Source organism: Lycorma delicatula, chromosome 6 (genome assembly GCF_047948215.1).
Source record: "Lycorma delicatula isolate Av1 chromosome 6, ASM4794821v1, whole genome shotgun sequence".
In the NCBI taxonomy this organism is placed as follows: Eukaryota; Metazoa; Arthropoda; class Insecta; order Hemiptera; family Fulgoridae; genus Lycorma; species Lycorma delicatula.
In genome coordinates, this window is record NC_134460.1 from 148,438,026 (window position 1) to 148,455,387 (window position 17,362).

The window sequence follows — 17,362 nt, forward strand, 5'->3', positions numbered from 1 at the left end:
TACAACCTCATTTCACCAAGTAAGCTGAAATCTGAGTCAATCTTTCATTAGTCGTAACTTGCAAATAAAGTATTTTAGGACTTTTTTTACATTTAATTTATCCATTATTTTCACGTGAATGAAGTTAAGAATAAGTCTTAATGTCCTTGGAGATCTTAGTGATATACCCTAAAACCCAGTTTTTATAAAAACAATTTCAAGAATTCAGTGGGAATCTATTTTGTATTTTTAACATAAAAATTTATTTCTCAGGAATGGTTTATCATATTGAGCCGAAATTTCATTACTGCTAGACTACCTACACGTTTGCTTGTATAAAAATAATGAACCTGATTTCTCACTTCATTAAGATGACTGCATTAGGCAAACATTAAGGTGGACTGGCCTGAATTTCTAATTCTCTCTGCTAGACTCCTTGTCTTAGACTGAAGTCTGGATGATCAATTGGAAGACTTGGCAGAAAGATTTTCTCTGACTTTCATCAATGCCGCTGAGAATTCAATTCCCTGTGGTTCAAGTCAAGAGAGAATTGCCCCTTGGTGGACTAGACTGTTATCTTGTGTTGTCTCTGTTGAAACAGTCCATGATCCCTCAGGAGACCTGCTCAGCAGGAGAGTGATCCTGAATGGTGAGCAGTTTTGGTAGGTGACTGTCGAAGGCAAAGGTCTGAATATTTTCATTTGGTCGGGACATCAAAAAGAGATGTTTCTTTGTGTTCTTTTGTTAGAGAGCAAGGAAGTAAGGATCCTTGGAATGTTATGTATAGAATCTTAGGGCATAAGCACAAGAAAAAATATTCTTTTATTAGCTCCCTTGACGCAGCAGGGTGTTGTTTCTAAAAACCTGAGATTTCAAATATTTTATTGAATGATTTGTTACTGGATGATGTCGTAACTAATGAAACCTCATATCATATGCGAGTGAGAGGAAGTTGCTGCTTTTCATTCTGATGTTTTATGTGTAGAAATTACAGAGGCAGAGGTACATCAGGTAATTTGCAGTTGTAGTAGGAATAAAGCCCCAGGTTTCAATGGAATCTGGTGGAGTTCCTTATATGTTTTGTCAGAATTTGTGTTGGTACTTTGACTTAAAATTTTTAATAGGATGCTGTTTCGTGGCTATTTCCCTATTTGCTGGAAAAAAGGTCTTTAATGCTTAAAAGGTCTTTAATGCTTCTGCTAGTAATTGGAAAGGTTTTTGAGAAGGTATTGTATCTTCGTATTACTGATAGGTTGATTCTAGAAAGTTGGTGGGTGATCAGTATGGTTTTCACCCCGGCAGAGGCATGGAATATGCTATTCTTAAGGTCTTGACCATTGTTTCTTCTAGTGACCAAGTATGTCTTAGATATCTTTTTGGACATATCAGGAGCTTTCAATAATTTGTAATAGCTCTCTGCCCTGTTAGAGCTACAGAAGCATGATTGTACGCAGATTGAGCTGAATGTGTTATTTCAGCAGTTCTTTGAGACAGCATTTCAGAAGCAGGAAAAATATCTAAAGGTTATCTGCAGGATAGTGCTCAGGACTCGTGCTCTGGGTTGTTGAATTTAATTCTTTGATGCGGTTGAGGTTACCTTCAGTGGATGCTACATCATTGCTTATGCGGATGATCGGCTTTTGCTGGTTAAAGGAGATTCGAGGAATGAGATCGAATTCAGGGCAGCCCAAGCTTGCAAGATACTCCAGTTATGGAGTTTGTAATATAAGATGGTGTTTAGCCCAGAGAAAATAATAATGATGTTGCTCAAGGGCAGACTGCTGTTAACATAATGATCTTTTATATCAATGGCAGGTCTCAATGACCTGCCATTGATATACTTAATTGATTGGACATACTTAATTCAATATTAAGTATGTCCTGCTGCAGAAGTATCTAGGTGTCATCCTTGATAAGAATCTTCGATTCAAGGAGCACTTTCAATATGTTGCTAAAAAGGCTTGTTTGGTGTTTGGAGAGCAGTTCATCCCAATTAGGGGCTTAATTTCAGAACCATGCATGTTCTATATAAGACGGTATGTGAAAGTATAATGCTGTATGCTACACCTTTCCGCATTCATCGAATGAGGTATAAATGTTATAGGAATTTATCTGTGATTGGTCCCTATTAGACTGTCTCTTGAGAGGTGGTCCTTGTTATGTCTAGTACTAAGCCCATTGATATCCTTGTAACCGTGCCAATTACATTGTGAAGCTGAGAAGGTAGGCCAACTTATCTCTGGGTGCATAAAAGAAATAGTCTACAAAGATTTCACTTATGGCAAATAAGGTAGACAGAATCATCTGAAGGCATTTACATCCATGGTATTTTTCCTGATGTGAGAAGTATACAGGTAGTAAGTTGGATTTCCTCCAATTGGCATATTACAGTTTTTCTGGACATTGTGCTTTTTGAGGTAGATTGGCCAAATTTGGTTTGTTTAGATTAATTCAGGCTTGTGTCCAGAGTGTAGAGATGATGTACACAATGTCTTACATGTCTGCCCAGGTACGAAGCTGAACGTACCAAAGTAGCTAGAGAACTTGTGAGGATCAATTCTGGTTTTGATTTTCAAGTTAATTGGAAAACCAAAAGGAATGGAACATAATTCCTGGCTTCCTTAGATTCTTAGTTCTGTGGAGCGTGGCTGAGGGAGTCTGATGCTGTTGTAGATTTATAGATAGAATAGCAACCTGGGTGATAAGGTGCCTGCCTGGGTGCTTGCCAAGATAGGTGTTTTAGCATTGAGCCCTGGTTAGCTGAGATATTCACTGTTTAGGTTAAGAATGGATATGTGAAGAACTCTGTGATGGAACTGCGGTGTGGGAGGGAGTAGGCATTGACCTTGTTCCCGAAAGCGACCACTGCAGATAGAAGTATATTTTCATTCATGGCTTATTAAAGTTGCGAATCTGTTTCTTGATTATAAGTAAATTAAGAGGACTTTATTAAGAGTAAATTGAATTGTAGGACAAAATAATTAATAATTAATTTGATAGTTGATGGTTGTAAGTTATGGTAGGTGGTCTCGGTTGGAAGAGGCCATACAAAGGTGATAGTAGCTTGAGCACAATAATACAATAATGGAAGTGTCAGCTGAAATGTTTGCATCAGTGGTATCCTGACAGAGGCCAAACTGATGACTGTGTTGTGTTATCAAGTTTAGAGGGTCTAAAAGACGACCTCTAGTAAAGCCCATCAGGGCTAGAAATAGAGGGGGTGGTGTAGTGACCAGGATCATCACAATGCGGGCTGTCTTCCCTTTGGGGATCAGGAAAAAGAAAGTTACAACTTATTTATTCAAATCTAGTCATAAATAACAAAGTAATGGTAAAAGTTCTTGAAATGAATTGCTCTATTAATTACCAAATATTGTTATAAAATAAAGTGTTATTGAAATCATGAAAATATTATAATAAATAATATTAATATTGAAAAATAATTTTCATTACACATTTATCAATGGCATGAGGGTTTTCAATTGACCATATGTGCATGTTGTGGGTGTTAAGAATGGCGGATGTAAATTTGGCTTCATCGGTAAAGAAAATATCATTTAAAAAAATTCAGATCCTGAACATTTTCGGATAACCCACTGGCATAGCTGAACACTTTAGTATAATCTCGATGTAACATAGCTTGTACCTGTTGATAGTGGTAGACGTGGATTTGCTGCTCATACAAAACCCTCCAAACCATTGCAATACTAACATTGAATTCCAAAGCCAGTTCTCTAGTACTTCTTTAGGTATGGTTAATTATTTCATTTAAAACATACTCCTTGAATTTGTATGTACATATTTATTATGGATGTTCTGATCTACGATGTTTATCAGATTTTAAGCTTCCTATATCTCTGAGCCATCTATGAATGGATGAAAAGATTGTGTGAGAAGGTAACACCTGAATGGGAAAGTGTTTCTGATACAGCTGTCTTGCCTAAAGGGTGTTGCAACGGGCAAGATTTTACATTAAATGCATATCAGCCATTTCTAAATTAGTATAAATATGACTCACATTACTTGCTTTTGTGAATAAGTTGTTAAAAAAAATTATTAATCTTACAGCACGATCAGTGTATTCACTTTGACAATAGCAAAAGACAGACTAGGTATTAGTTTTTATTTATATTTACAACAATGACTTGTTAATTACAATTTCTGTTTTTATTTATTTTATTTTCCTCATCTGTACTTTCAATCTGTTCAGCTAGTAAACAATAAGTAACCCCTCATAGCTCGATGAGATGAGGATAATATGCAAGACATGTAAATAAGGTGTCGTTTTGTAGACTAAGGTCAACTATTCTTGAGATGTGTGGTTAATTGAACTCCAACCACCAAAGTATACCAATACTCATTGTCTAGTATTTAAATCCGTATTAAAAAAACTAACTTTTACTAGGATTAGAACCTCAGAACCTTCAATTTTGAAAATTAGTTCTTAAACAATTGATTTGTGACGAGTTAACCACTAGACCTGTCTGGTGGGCTGTCATCTGTTTTAACGCAAACTCTTTTTCAATGTTATTATTATATTTTCATGATTTCAGTATTATTTTATTTTGTAATTTTTTCAGTATTATGATTTATTACGTAACATAAATAAAATTATTCCAGATGAGATCGTGTCAAGTTATTTAATTTTATTCAGGAGAAACTGAATAAAAACAGAATAATTTTTAATCTTAGAGCGACTCACTTCAAGACCTTTTGCCATAACTTTGTTTGTGAATGGATTTGAAAAAATATGTGTCATTTTCTTTGTCGTAGAAATGCTTGAACATTTTTTGTAATAACATAACATCTAAATAAACCAACAATTGCAAAGATATAAGAATTAAAAGGTTTATATGGTCACCATTTTGAAATGAATTGAAGAGATCAGGTTCATTATTTTTATACAAGTAAAACTGTAGGCACCATAACAGTATACTGAATTTCAGCTGTATTATTATTAACGATTCCTGAGAAATAAATTATTTTTGTTAAAAATACAAAATGTCAGGCAGCTGGTAAACTAATCATTTCTGGACATATATATTGATATAAATTTTTTTCTTTATCTCAATATACGGCGGACATCCCCTGAATTATAAATGTCTTTAAAACTACCAAAACAAAGTATTAATGATTTGCAATTTTCTAAAATCTTTTTCAGTACATAACATTATAGCCAAATTAGAGGATCATTTGAAATATCTCGTTTGTTCTAATTATAATTAAAAAAAAATATTTTGAAAAGATAAGAATAGTTTTAAATATATTGTAATTAAAAAAAAACATTAACAATTTTTTATCTTCTGAGACCTGAGAGAGTATGTTTGTTGTAGTGCTAAATACCTATTAGTCTTACTGCATGAAGTCCTAACTGACATCTGATTAAAGAAGTGGCAAATACCTAGTGTACTTCAAAAAGGTCACAAAATTAAAAATCAAATTTTATGTTATGAAGTTGCCACAGAATTTCACAGGTAACAGCACCAGCTGGAGGAAACAATTTTATTAACTGATCCTAGTTTCAGAATTCACCACTAGCATAATCTGTTACTGTTGTAGTTGTTTTCATGATGACTCCACCCAGTAAGATGACATCCTGCTTTATTCCTAAAAGTAAGTACATTATTTATTGTAGAACTACCATGTTAGCTGTTAAAGTATGTTAAATAAAGATTGAGCTTTGTTGCACATCTGAATAGTTTCTGATTAAAGTTTTTATTACTTTTACTCTAATTTAAATCCAGATGTTTTGGTCTCAGCTCAAGAAGTTGAAATTTTAAATGTACCTTTTACTAGCACATTTGGTTTCTACTAGTTTATGTAATCCACATTATAGTAAATACTTTTTTATTAGTTATCTTCGTATTAAACAAATTCATATTTATTATTTTATTAATGGATGTATTTTAATATTGTAAATTTTTATCTATTTTTTATTTCCAGTGACTGATGAAGAACTATGAAAAATCTTGGATGAATTAGACGATTCAGATATAGAGAGAACATTGAAGGTTTTGGTGATGATGGTGAACCAGTCATATGCTAACTTGTTCTTGTGAGCTCCTGGAAGATTGGGATGATGACTAATAACGATCTGAATTGCTATCCAAATCTACATGAAAAGTCTTGTAGCTTAATCCTAATGCAATCCCTTGTAGCAAATCCTAATTGAATTATCTGTGACTTCACAGATACTTTTTCTCTTGAAAATAGTCAAGGATTTTCATTATGTGAGTCAGCTGTGCTACATTTGTCTAAGTTGCTAGTGCCTGGACATATTCTTTATTTTGACTGTTTCCTCATTACTATCAGATTAGCCCACAAGCTAAACAATTGGGGTTTTAGATGCACTGGCACAATTATGATTGTTTAATAGAATCCCCAAAACAACAGATCTTATTATTAAGGAATTTCAAAAATGTAAGAGATTGTGTAATGGCTTTGAATCTGTGGATCCAGTCTGTATAGTAAAAAGGAGTAAACAAAATAAGTATATTAACGTTTCACAGCCCAAAGTTATGAACTCTTATAACAAATATATGGGAGGGATAGACTTAGGTGATAGGATCCTGGCCTACTGTCCTTCACGAGCTAGAACCAGAAAGTGGACATTAAAGGATGTATGAATTTTATAGATTTTGGGATAGCAAATGCAAGGTTATAGATGAGGAAAGTAAAAATGAAACTAAAAGTTCCCAAGAAAACATTCCTCTGTTCAGAAGGTTCAAATTAGAGTTTGATCAATAACCGATTGAGAAAAATTATGTTACTGAGGAAGGGATTTACTTGGATGATAATGAAGAGTTATACAAAATTAATTGAAGAAAAACTGATGTGCCTTCTTCATAAACCCAGTGAGCTATACATCTGCCTTAAGTGACAACTGGCATCTAACACAGATGTTGGCAGAAAAACTGCTCGAAAAATATCTCAGTTTTTGTATTAAGTGTACAACTTACTTATGCCTTACAGGCAATGGAGTTTTTTAAAATTCCACATGAAATAGTAAGTTTGCCATATGTTTTATGTTCTTGTTAATTTTGGCATTGTATGCATTTATTTATATATTTTGTTCCATTGTGTGATATGAAAGACCTTTTATTTAATTTTGATTGACAGTTTTCTGCAATTCTTATTACAAATTAAACAGTACCTCACTTTTTAGTAATGGTATGTGAATATTACTTTTTTACATGTTAATAAAATAAATATACTGTAAAGAACAATTAATTTTATTTCACACCCAGTGAAAACCAAACCTCCATCTATAAGTACATGAATTAAAATATGTTTAAAATGGGCAAAGAATTTTACAAATCTTTTCCTGCTCTATTTATTAATTTTTAATTAATTTCTAACCAGAAAAGATTAAAAAGTAGTAAAAACATTTTCAGGACTCTAGGAGGTTTACATGGTTGTTCTTATAGGACATCAGGCATTCACGACTACAAACCTCAACATCTCTTGTGGTCTCAACTGTGTTGATTTCTTTGTCCTTCTAAAAGGACAAAGAAACTCAGGAGTTTAAGGACAAGGGATATATATCCTCTACAACTTCTAGATCTGCAAAAAGGACTATTTATAAAAAATACATTGTTTATGTATTTAATATGTTAAAAAAAATAGTAAATTTTGTTAATTTTATAGTTATTCTTTGTGTAAAATAATAATTTACTTTAAACAAAAATAAACTACAACTACACTAAAAGCTACACTTTTAAACTGACTTCTTAACTGTGTAATTGCTGAGATTTGACATAACTGACTTCCTTACATCATAGCTGGGGTGTAACTAATCGTATAAAGGCAGAAACTGGAGGACTAATGAAAAGTATAAAGCTATGATATTTGAAATAAAAATTAGATTATTGAAATGAAAAAATATGAGAAATAAATTTACTGAATTTATAGAAAAATTCCCATTTTCAATGAGGTAATATGCTGTTGGTGGACCGAGCTAAAGTATAATAAATAACAGTAATGCATAAAATTGAATTCGTATTAATATAAAATATTCTTTAAGGATATTTATATCTACATAAAAACTTTTTTTCTTGTGCTAAAAAGTATTAAAAGGCAATACTAAATGAAAAAAGATATTAATATAAACCAAAAAGCCACCGGCTGGAAGTATCATGTAAAACGGCAAGCAAGCATCATTGAGGAAGGTCGCTAATCGAAAGCAAAATGGTGTTGAAAAATGTTTATTAAAATACATATTTTCAGTTTTGTCATTTATTACAGTTTTAATATTTAGTTTTTATTGCTATAAAGTTTTATAAGCTGTATTGTTCATTTTATTATTACATCTTGAAATATAAATGCATTTTTTCAGCAAAATTTTGAAGCTGTAATTAAAGATTGCTCAGGGGCACTGGAACAGGATCCAAAGTACGTAAAAGCTCTGCTAAGAAGAGCTAAGGCATATGAACAAAAGTCAGAGTTAACACATTGCCTAGAAGATATCTCTGCAGTCTGTATACTAGAAGGATTTAAAAATGAACGTAGTATTGTGATGGCAGATAGAATTTTACAACAAATAGGTTTGTACGATAAATTTACATGTAATCCTTGTATCTTTTTTAAATATAAATTTTATTTCATAAATTGTTTTGTTCATTATTTTTTTCAGTCTTGTTCTACAATTATAATCTTCTGATTAAGAAAAGGTAATGATTGATTTTTTTTTTTCTTAATGAAGGCTTAAGTTTATGACTTGTAATTTTAATCGTAATCTAACCTAATTGATTTGGAATTAAATATATTGATACTAAATGTATTAATTATTTATTTCTGCAAGGGATTTTTTAATTTCTATGGTTTGTTCACAGTGGAATATTTTTTAAATAATAGTAAATTCATCTGACAGCTGAAAAATGTAACTTCATTTATTGTAAAAATTATATACATGGTTTCCTAATCAGAAATAACAAAAATGTTTTGCTAATTGGTTTTAGTTTATTTAAAATTTTGGGTTAAATCTGTGATCAATTACAGTGAAACTTTTGTAGAAAAATTAGTGGAAAAGCAATTTTTGGGAAAAGTACAGACATTCAGTGTCTGATAATTCTCTTAGATTTAACATTACAGTATGGTTTAACATTACATCTAAAATAATAAAGATCGGGAATAAAATTAATTTAGATGGACAAGGTGTGTATATACTTCAAATGCACAGATTATGAATTGAAAAAACATTGGTAAGATCAATCAATCTTTTTCAGTTAGAATACAAGAACAGTAATATTATTATCAATAATAATCATAATTATCCGGAAAAGTTTTTTGAAATTCTTGATTTTTTAAATAATATTCAAGGTGTACTAATAACTTAAAAAAATACCTATTTGTCTTAATAATAATGATAATAATAATAAATTAATGAACAAACAAGATTTGATAATGATATAATAGGCAAGTTCTGAACTATAACTATAGAGTGGGTTGACCACGCTGTTTTGCTTTCAGTTTTACCATAATTGTGGTAACTTTTATTGTGACTGGATAAGTTGACATAATTTTTTAAAACACGATGACCACTGTTGTACATTTTTACATTTTACATAACTTGTATATGATGAATGAGTTTTATTTATTTTTTATTTTAAGAATAAGTTTTTTGAGTTCCTGAAGATGGATTTGGTATCCGAAAGTACTTGAACACTTAAAAAGTTGTTTTTAAGTGGTTTTTATAAATCATTATTGTATAATCATACTACCTGGGTCATGTTTGATAAAATTATTATAATATTTCCATTATTACTTCTAATAAATGATATTTCTTAATCTTGATTTTCTTGTGTATTGTTTTTGTGGAACCTTAATATTATTATAAACGTATGTATATTCAAATTGAGAATTCATTTCTTAGGCGCTTTTATCTTATACCCTACTTGGTGAGTAATAAATAATCTTGGTTTGCTTTCCTTCAAATATCCATTTATAATTTCTTATGCACAGAGTTCACACTTTCATCATTTGGAGAAAATAATGATAGACTTTATATTTAGTTATTTGTTCTTTTTAAACATTCATATGGAATGCGGCTTACTTTATACAACTGTATAAAGTTTTTATAAACATGTTATGAAAATTGTAGTTTTTTAAGCATATATTGGAAAATTTTATTATTTAAAAATCCTAATGCTTTATATATACATATTTTGTTTTTTTCCAGGACAAAAAAGGGCAAAGGAAGCAATAGCAAATCGTCGAACTGTATTACTTTCAAAACATTTTGTTAAATCATATTTTATTTCTTTCAACAATGATCCTGTTATTAAAAACTTTCAGAATGAAATAAATGGTCATAATGAAACGCAGGATGAATTAAAGTAAGTTATTTGTTTTTCTGAAAATTCTTTATTGTTTAGATAAGGTTATGTAAAACGTAATTTTTACAATTGTCATAATATTTTTGAAATATACATTATTTTTAATACTTTTAAAATTTATATTCTGCAATTTTAAATAAGGCTTTTGCTTTTTGTATTTCCTTTGTCAGAATAAATTTAAAAAAAATAATTTACTAAATTAGTGTGATCAAATGTATTCAAATTGTATCACTAGTGTTGAATCCTACTGGCCAATATGGATTCATTGATGGTGATTTTTAACTCTGTTTCGCACACTTTGTCATACTCCTTGGAATTTAGGAGATGCAAGCTGCAAACTTACATTTTTGTAAAGCACTCTGGTTCTGCTTAGGTTACGATCGTGCAGTATACTCCTCAGCATGAAATACTATGTTAAGACGCTTGTCAGTGTACAAACTTTCCTTCGTATTGCTGGGTGCCTTTTGCTCAAGCCTTGCAGCAAGCATATTGGTTGTGTGTGGTGTGCCACTGCTTTGGTACAGGAGGCAGCATAATTTATTAACATCCTACGTAGCCAAAATTAGTGCTCAATCAGAACATCCAGACTATGTCAAACACCTATTTTCACTAGGTCTGGCCATCTGTTTCTGCCCTTACACTTGCCATCAGTTTCCCTTCTGTCAGTGGTGTTTGTCACCACCTCGGTAGATTTATCCCCTTGATTTAAATTTTACTTCAAGTAAATATTATAAGAAATATATAAATCTAATTGTTACGATGCAACAGCAGTTGTATAGCACAGTTACTGACTAAAACTAGATGCAGTTGTGTATATATATATATATATATACTGAAGGTGAAGGTCATAATTCTGTTGGATGTGCTTTCATTGTCACTGTAGGATATATGTGTTTGGATGTCAGGTATGACTAGTGTATTTGTTGCTGAGGTGTACACTGTTAACAAGGTCCTTAACTTTATAGATTGAGATATCAAATTCTTGTTTACTCAGATTTGAGCAAGCAGCTGAAAGGAGACTTATATTTGAGATAATACATAATCTCAGAAATACATTCAGCTATCTCTCCATTGCTATATTGCAATACATGTGTTATCGTTTGCTGGATTTCTAATGATCGGAATATTCGGCATTGTACTTTCGGATAATACAGCTAAAGAAGCCTGCAAATCAGTTGGCCTTTATGAGATGCACCTCAGTTTTGGACTTCAGCTTTCTTTCAGAAGGACAGCTACTGTCTATAACAACCTCCTCCATATTAAGGATATCTTTTTTACGTTTGGTTTTTATTTATAGTTATAACAATTCTGGGACTTTATAACCATACATCTGCACTATTCTTTTTATCTGATACTAGTTGTGAAAACAGTTTCATATGTTTTTGGCTCTTAAAAAAAAAGTTGTGGAGAAAATTACTATAATGGTCCAAGGAGTCCTTATGTAAACATCAGTAAAATATTTTTTTGATGAAAAATTGTAACTGATTTGAAGATATATTTATTTGTCACCATTATTTTAGTATCATTATTATAGTAGTGCAATGATGATATAAAATATATTTTGATCTTTCTGATATTGAAAATATATTCAAAGAAAATTAATTGGAAAAACAGATGTAAAAGAAATAATACGTGTTCCTGAATTCCAGAAAACTTCAGCTGATGCTTTGTAGTAGTTATTTAACATAATTTCTTTGTTTGTTTTTATCAAGATTAGGTTCCTTGCCTTTTGTGTTTCTTCGTTTTAAATGGTTTCTCTTAATTGTGTGACAATTTTATAGGTCTACCTGTATTTTAAATTGAAAAAATATATTGTAATAAATTTATTAAAATAAATATCCACTAAAACATTAAAATTAAAAACTATTAGGTTTTTTAATCTAAAGTGGCAAATCATTCTTTATTTTGTATTTAACCAGTTTTTAAATAAGTATCAGTTGCTAAGTGTCCTAGATTTCATGGTTTTATTGTTGGTTAAATGTTTTATATTAAATTTAATAGTAAATGATACATTTTTTATAAATCATTAGATCCCACTTTCACAATGCAAACTATAAAATTATTATTAGTGAATTTTAAATAGTATATCTGCTTTATTGCTAATGTTAAATGATATTGCAAGTTTTTAAGATAAAATTTCAGTAAAGAATTGTTTGGTATGGTATTTTCTTAATACTTCTTGCATATTAATAATGGGATTGGCAAGAGAGTTTTTGGTTTGATGATTTCATCACATAAGCTTGAAGCTTCTGAATGGGAAATTTAAATGGAATTTTTTAGCATATGAAAAATTCCAGGCCTGACCGGGTTTCAAACCCAGGACCTCTGGATGAAAGACCCGAGATGTTACCACTCTGCCCTAGAATTTGGTAGCTGTTACTTTTATTACACTTTAGAAGCAAATTGCGCATAATTTTGTTTGCACTTGTTAGTTTATTTTCAGTCATGGGTAACACATTTAAAGGAGTTTAAGGTAAAATGTTGGACATGCTGAGTGTTTCTAATACTCATTGTGGGTCTGAAAAAATATGCCTCTTGCACTTTTACTGATCTCTGGTCCATTCCTGCTTAGATTATGGCTGCATGGCTTATTGGTCCACTTAGTCCACCGCTCTTAGAATGCTCAATGTAGTCCATAATTCATTCAACTGATTTGGTACAGGTGCATTTCATTCAAACCCTGTGTGTAAGTCTACTGGTGGACAGTGGTGAGCTGTGCCTTGGGAATAGACAAAACCAAATGATGATTTGGTTGCTCTTACGCAACCAAATCATTCAGCCTTTGATGTGGTTCTCTAACCCACATCTGAATCAATATCAGGAACAGCGGAGATCTACTGCTTCAGTAGGCATCAGTCGGTGCTTTTTCTTATCTCCAATTACCTCCAGTTTCTCCTTTCTTATACAATTACTTCCAGTTCTTATTGTTGTCCCATGTTATTACACCTTTGGCAACCTTTTGTAAATTACTGCTTTAGTCAAGACAAGAAAAATTTTTAATATTATAAATAGCGTGAATCCTGATGATAATTTATACAAACTGTTCTAAAACCATTAATTTGTGGTTGGTAATAGAACCTATATGTTTGGCCTTTGCAACATAGTCAGTATTGTCAGTAATTTTGTTGTGTAGCTGTATGCTATTAGTAAGACTTTAAATATAATTAGCCCATTGTTTTGACCCGTACTTGTTTATTCAAATTCCATGAGCGCTTTACAGGTGATTAGTGACATGTACTCCCACATACCTTATCTGTGAGATTCAGTGTGTTACTTCTCAAATGACTCAATGTAACATAACATAATTTGAACTTCTGCTTGATCCCCAACAATATTGGAGTTTCAGACAATAAGTGTGCACTGAAGAGCAGCAAAAGAGGCTTGTTTCCAGCCTCCTTTCATTAATCGTGTCATTTCTAATGGTCTTGTCTATTTTCTGAAGAGGGTGGTCCGTGATGGAATGCTAGTGTCCGAGGCAAAGTGAATGGAATGCTAACATCAACAATAAACTTCATATTGTTAAGAACACTGTATTATATGGAGCTCCTCATTCAGGAATAATTGTGTCAAGCGGTGGTTTGCTGTTAGCGAATAGGGCAGACATTGGCTCACTCGTGGATATCTCATGACTAGACCATTGCATCAGTTTGTGTTCACTGTGACAGCCAATTAACTGTACACTACATCCTTGTGGATTGTGTTATGCAGCATTGCATTGGAAGTTTAAACTAGGGGCTAACTTCTGAAATATCTTAGGAAACAATGAGACAATGTTGTTGAATGTTTTAAGATTTCTTAAGGCTGTCCATTTATGTTCAACTATTTGATTTTTACTATAGTATGTTTCAGCTATTTATGCCACTTGGCATAATGGCAGATGATAATTTTATTGTAATTTAGATTATTAATGGAATATTTCATTGTGGTTTTATTTCACTTTTAGCATACGTCTTAGGCGTTTTCATATATTCTGTGTTTTTGTACTTCTGGGTTTTAGTTTTTAAATTAATTTTTAATATATATAGTGTCTGGGAGCTGATGATCACACTTTGTTGTGCACCCACGAAAAAAAATATCAATCGTAACATTGTGTGCAAAAACGAACATTTTTGACATATTTTACCTTTTTATTTCTGTAAAGGCAAGAAAGCTGTTTAGGCTCGCAATGTGAAATTTTTGGATTGCCTAACATAATGCATATGTCAGAATCAGTTTAAAAAAATCCGTTCAGATTTTTCACTCAAAAATGGCCAACGTTCTCGTCAACCTACTGCAGTCTATGAAGACCAAATCAAAGCCTTATTTGAATCTGATCATCAAACCTTGGACTCATTAAGAAGCACAATATTTGGGTTCGGCATGAATCGAAAAAGATTCACTTAACACAATGAATCAATATTTATAATATGCCCAAACGTAATGAAGTCAGTCCATTTTTGAAATGAATCATTACCATGAAAAATGGATCATCTACAATAACATCAATCGAAAATGATCATGGTTCAGCATATAAACCACATCGAAATCTGAATCGCATCAAAAAAAGATAATGCTGTCAATTTGTGGGATTGCAAAAGTGTGGAGCTGCTTCCAGGGAATCAAATGATTAATTCAGATGTTTATTGTCAATAATTAATGAGATTGGGGGAAGCGGTCAAAGAAAAGTGATTAGAATTGGTAAATTGTGTTCCACAAAGACATTGCAAGTTGGCGTATATATTTGATAACTTGTGGAAAATTAGAGGAGCTCAGTTGGATAGTGATGTCTCATCCCCTATACAGTTGTGATCTTCCTCAATCAGATTACAATTTATTTTGAAATTTGCAAAACTTATGTTAATGATGATAAACTGAAATTGCTATTGGTACAGTTTTTGTTGTTAAAGACCTGAAGATCACACTACAAAAGTGAAATTATTTTCTTGCCAACCCAAAAATATGGTGGTGGTATTTTAAATTAACGGATGTTTACATATATTAAGTATGTTGTACTAATTTTTTTTTCTTACTTTTTATGTATATGTAAGAGCAAGTTTATAAATGTGTTTGAATATTTTTATCACTTGTACATTTATTCTTACAGGGGAATAGAAAAAGCCAAGAAATGTTTACTGAGAGGGGACTTTGAAGATGTTATTCCTGCTTGTAATGAAGATCTAGAAAAAGATCAAAACTCTTGGGCAGCATTACTTCTTAGAGCTACAATGTATTTCTTAGTCGGTGAACAAAAACTTGCTCTTGCAGACTTTGATAAAGTCATAGATAAATGCCCAGATACAAATGTAAGTATTTTTATATGTACGTATATATATGTATATATATACTAGCTCTACCCGCCACGCTTCGCTGTGGCACATTGTTGTGGGGTTGCATGGATGAGAAATGAGAAACAAAACAAAGCATATGTTTCATAGAAGTTTAATTTTGCAATACTTGTGGATATACAATATTTTTTTGTTTTTCCACTGTCTGCGTAGATATAAAGGCTATCTGGTTTGCCGACTTGGGAACACGCAACATACAGTTGCCCATGTGAGAAGCAATCCGCATCTAAATCTAAACCACACAATTCTAAAGATTGACCTTGAGCTTTATTGTTTGTGATTGCAAATGCCAATCAAATTGGGAATTGCAATCTTTTAAATTAAAATGGTGTGTATCGGTCAGGATTATGGGTATTCGAGGAATGAGGACATCTTCACCTTTGAAAGGCCCCATTAAAATTGTAGCTTCCACTACGTTATTCATCAATTTCTTAACTGCAAGTCGCGTGCCGTTGCAGAGTTTTGGCTGATTAATATTCCGCAACAGGATAATTGTCATTTTTTGATTGAATCGTTGCTAGAATCAATTAATGAGGAATGTTTTCCCAGTTCCTCCTGGAGGATCCAAGAAGAAGGTCCCCATCATTTATCATTTGCATTTGCGATCATAAATGCCTTTCTGTTCACGCGTTTATTTGGGAATGTTTGATTGGACATATGACTGAAGATTACCAATGTTGTAACTCTGTTCACGGCGTAAATCCATATCAAATGAAGCAATCGCAGCTCAGGTGGGTGCTGGCATTCCCAATTGACTAAGAACTTTATTTGCAATAGCTAAGCACTTGTCTTCAATATTTATCAATGCTTTGTTGTAAATGCCTTCTGTAAATTCCATGGTCATATTGGTATTGTCTAGGCGTACTCTATGCAAAATATCCTCAGCCGTATGCGATCGATATCTTTCCCATAACTCTGTGGGAGATGAAGGGAAGCAAGCGGTCAGTATAGTTGCGAATAATGTGCGAATTTGGTTTGGATGTGCAGTGTTGCACATTGTCATTAATACATATATCCCACTGTTGGTCGTTTTCTAATAAATTCAGAGCTTGGTGAAAGACGCAGCTCAATCACGACATGATCAAACAGAAGTACCTCGATTAAAGTGAGTATTTAATTCAGATTGTATAATAATCTGAATTAGATACAAGTGGATACGGTTTTTTTTTTTTGTTAATAAACAATGTAATTGGGAACAGGTATAGTTTCACATGTGACTGCGGTTGTCGTTAGCTAGTATGGCGAGTGTTCCCCTCGCTTCCGGCAGATGGCGCAGTCACTGGTACACAGCTGACCGTTAAAAAAACTGTTTCTCGCGGGTATGTGACTGATACGAAAAATAGATAAAAACAATCTTTGATGTGGGTTATATATCGTGCTAAAATTTGAGCTCAATCGGTGCAGAACATTTTGAGTTTTTGAAGCGTACACAAACGAACTTAACATTTTTATATATAAAGATTTGTGGGCTGCGAAAAAACACATCATTTTAAATGCTTACAAAAGCAGAGTAATGCTTACAAATTACAGAATAATCAAACGGCGTTGATTTCAGATGTTAATAAACTGCTAACGTAAGTAGAAGTTGTGTGCTGCTTCAGTGTACAATGTGATTCTCGAGTATGAATCTACTAATGAATTACGGTCTTCAAAGAAAACAAAACCCCGCAGGTCAATTGAGAAAAAGGTGAGATTTTGATAAAAACGCGATTCGTAAAAAAATTA

At 32.3% G+C, this 17,362-nt stretch overlaps 1 protein-coding gene across 5 annotated transcripts in view; it reads left to right on the forward strand.

The window, feature by feature from the left end:
- The window catches only part of Tom70 (translocase of outer membrane 70), a 69,254-nt gene that overhangs the window by 6,368 nt on the left and 45,524 nt on the right, over positions 1–17,362 (forward strand). For all 5 annotated transcript variants that reach the window (XM_075368783.1, XM_075368786.1, XM_075368782.1 and 2 more), the window contains exons 3-5: positions 8,315–8,522; positions 10,157–10,313; positions 15,397–15,595. In XM_075368783.1, the coding sequence (XP_075224898.1) occupies positions 8,315–8,522; positions 10,157–10,313; positions 15,397–15,595 (564 nt within the window). The remainder of the gene's footprint in view (positions 1–8,314; positions 8,523–10,156; positions 10,314–15,396; positions 15,596–17,362) is intronic.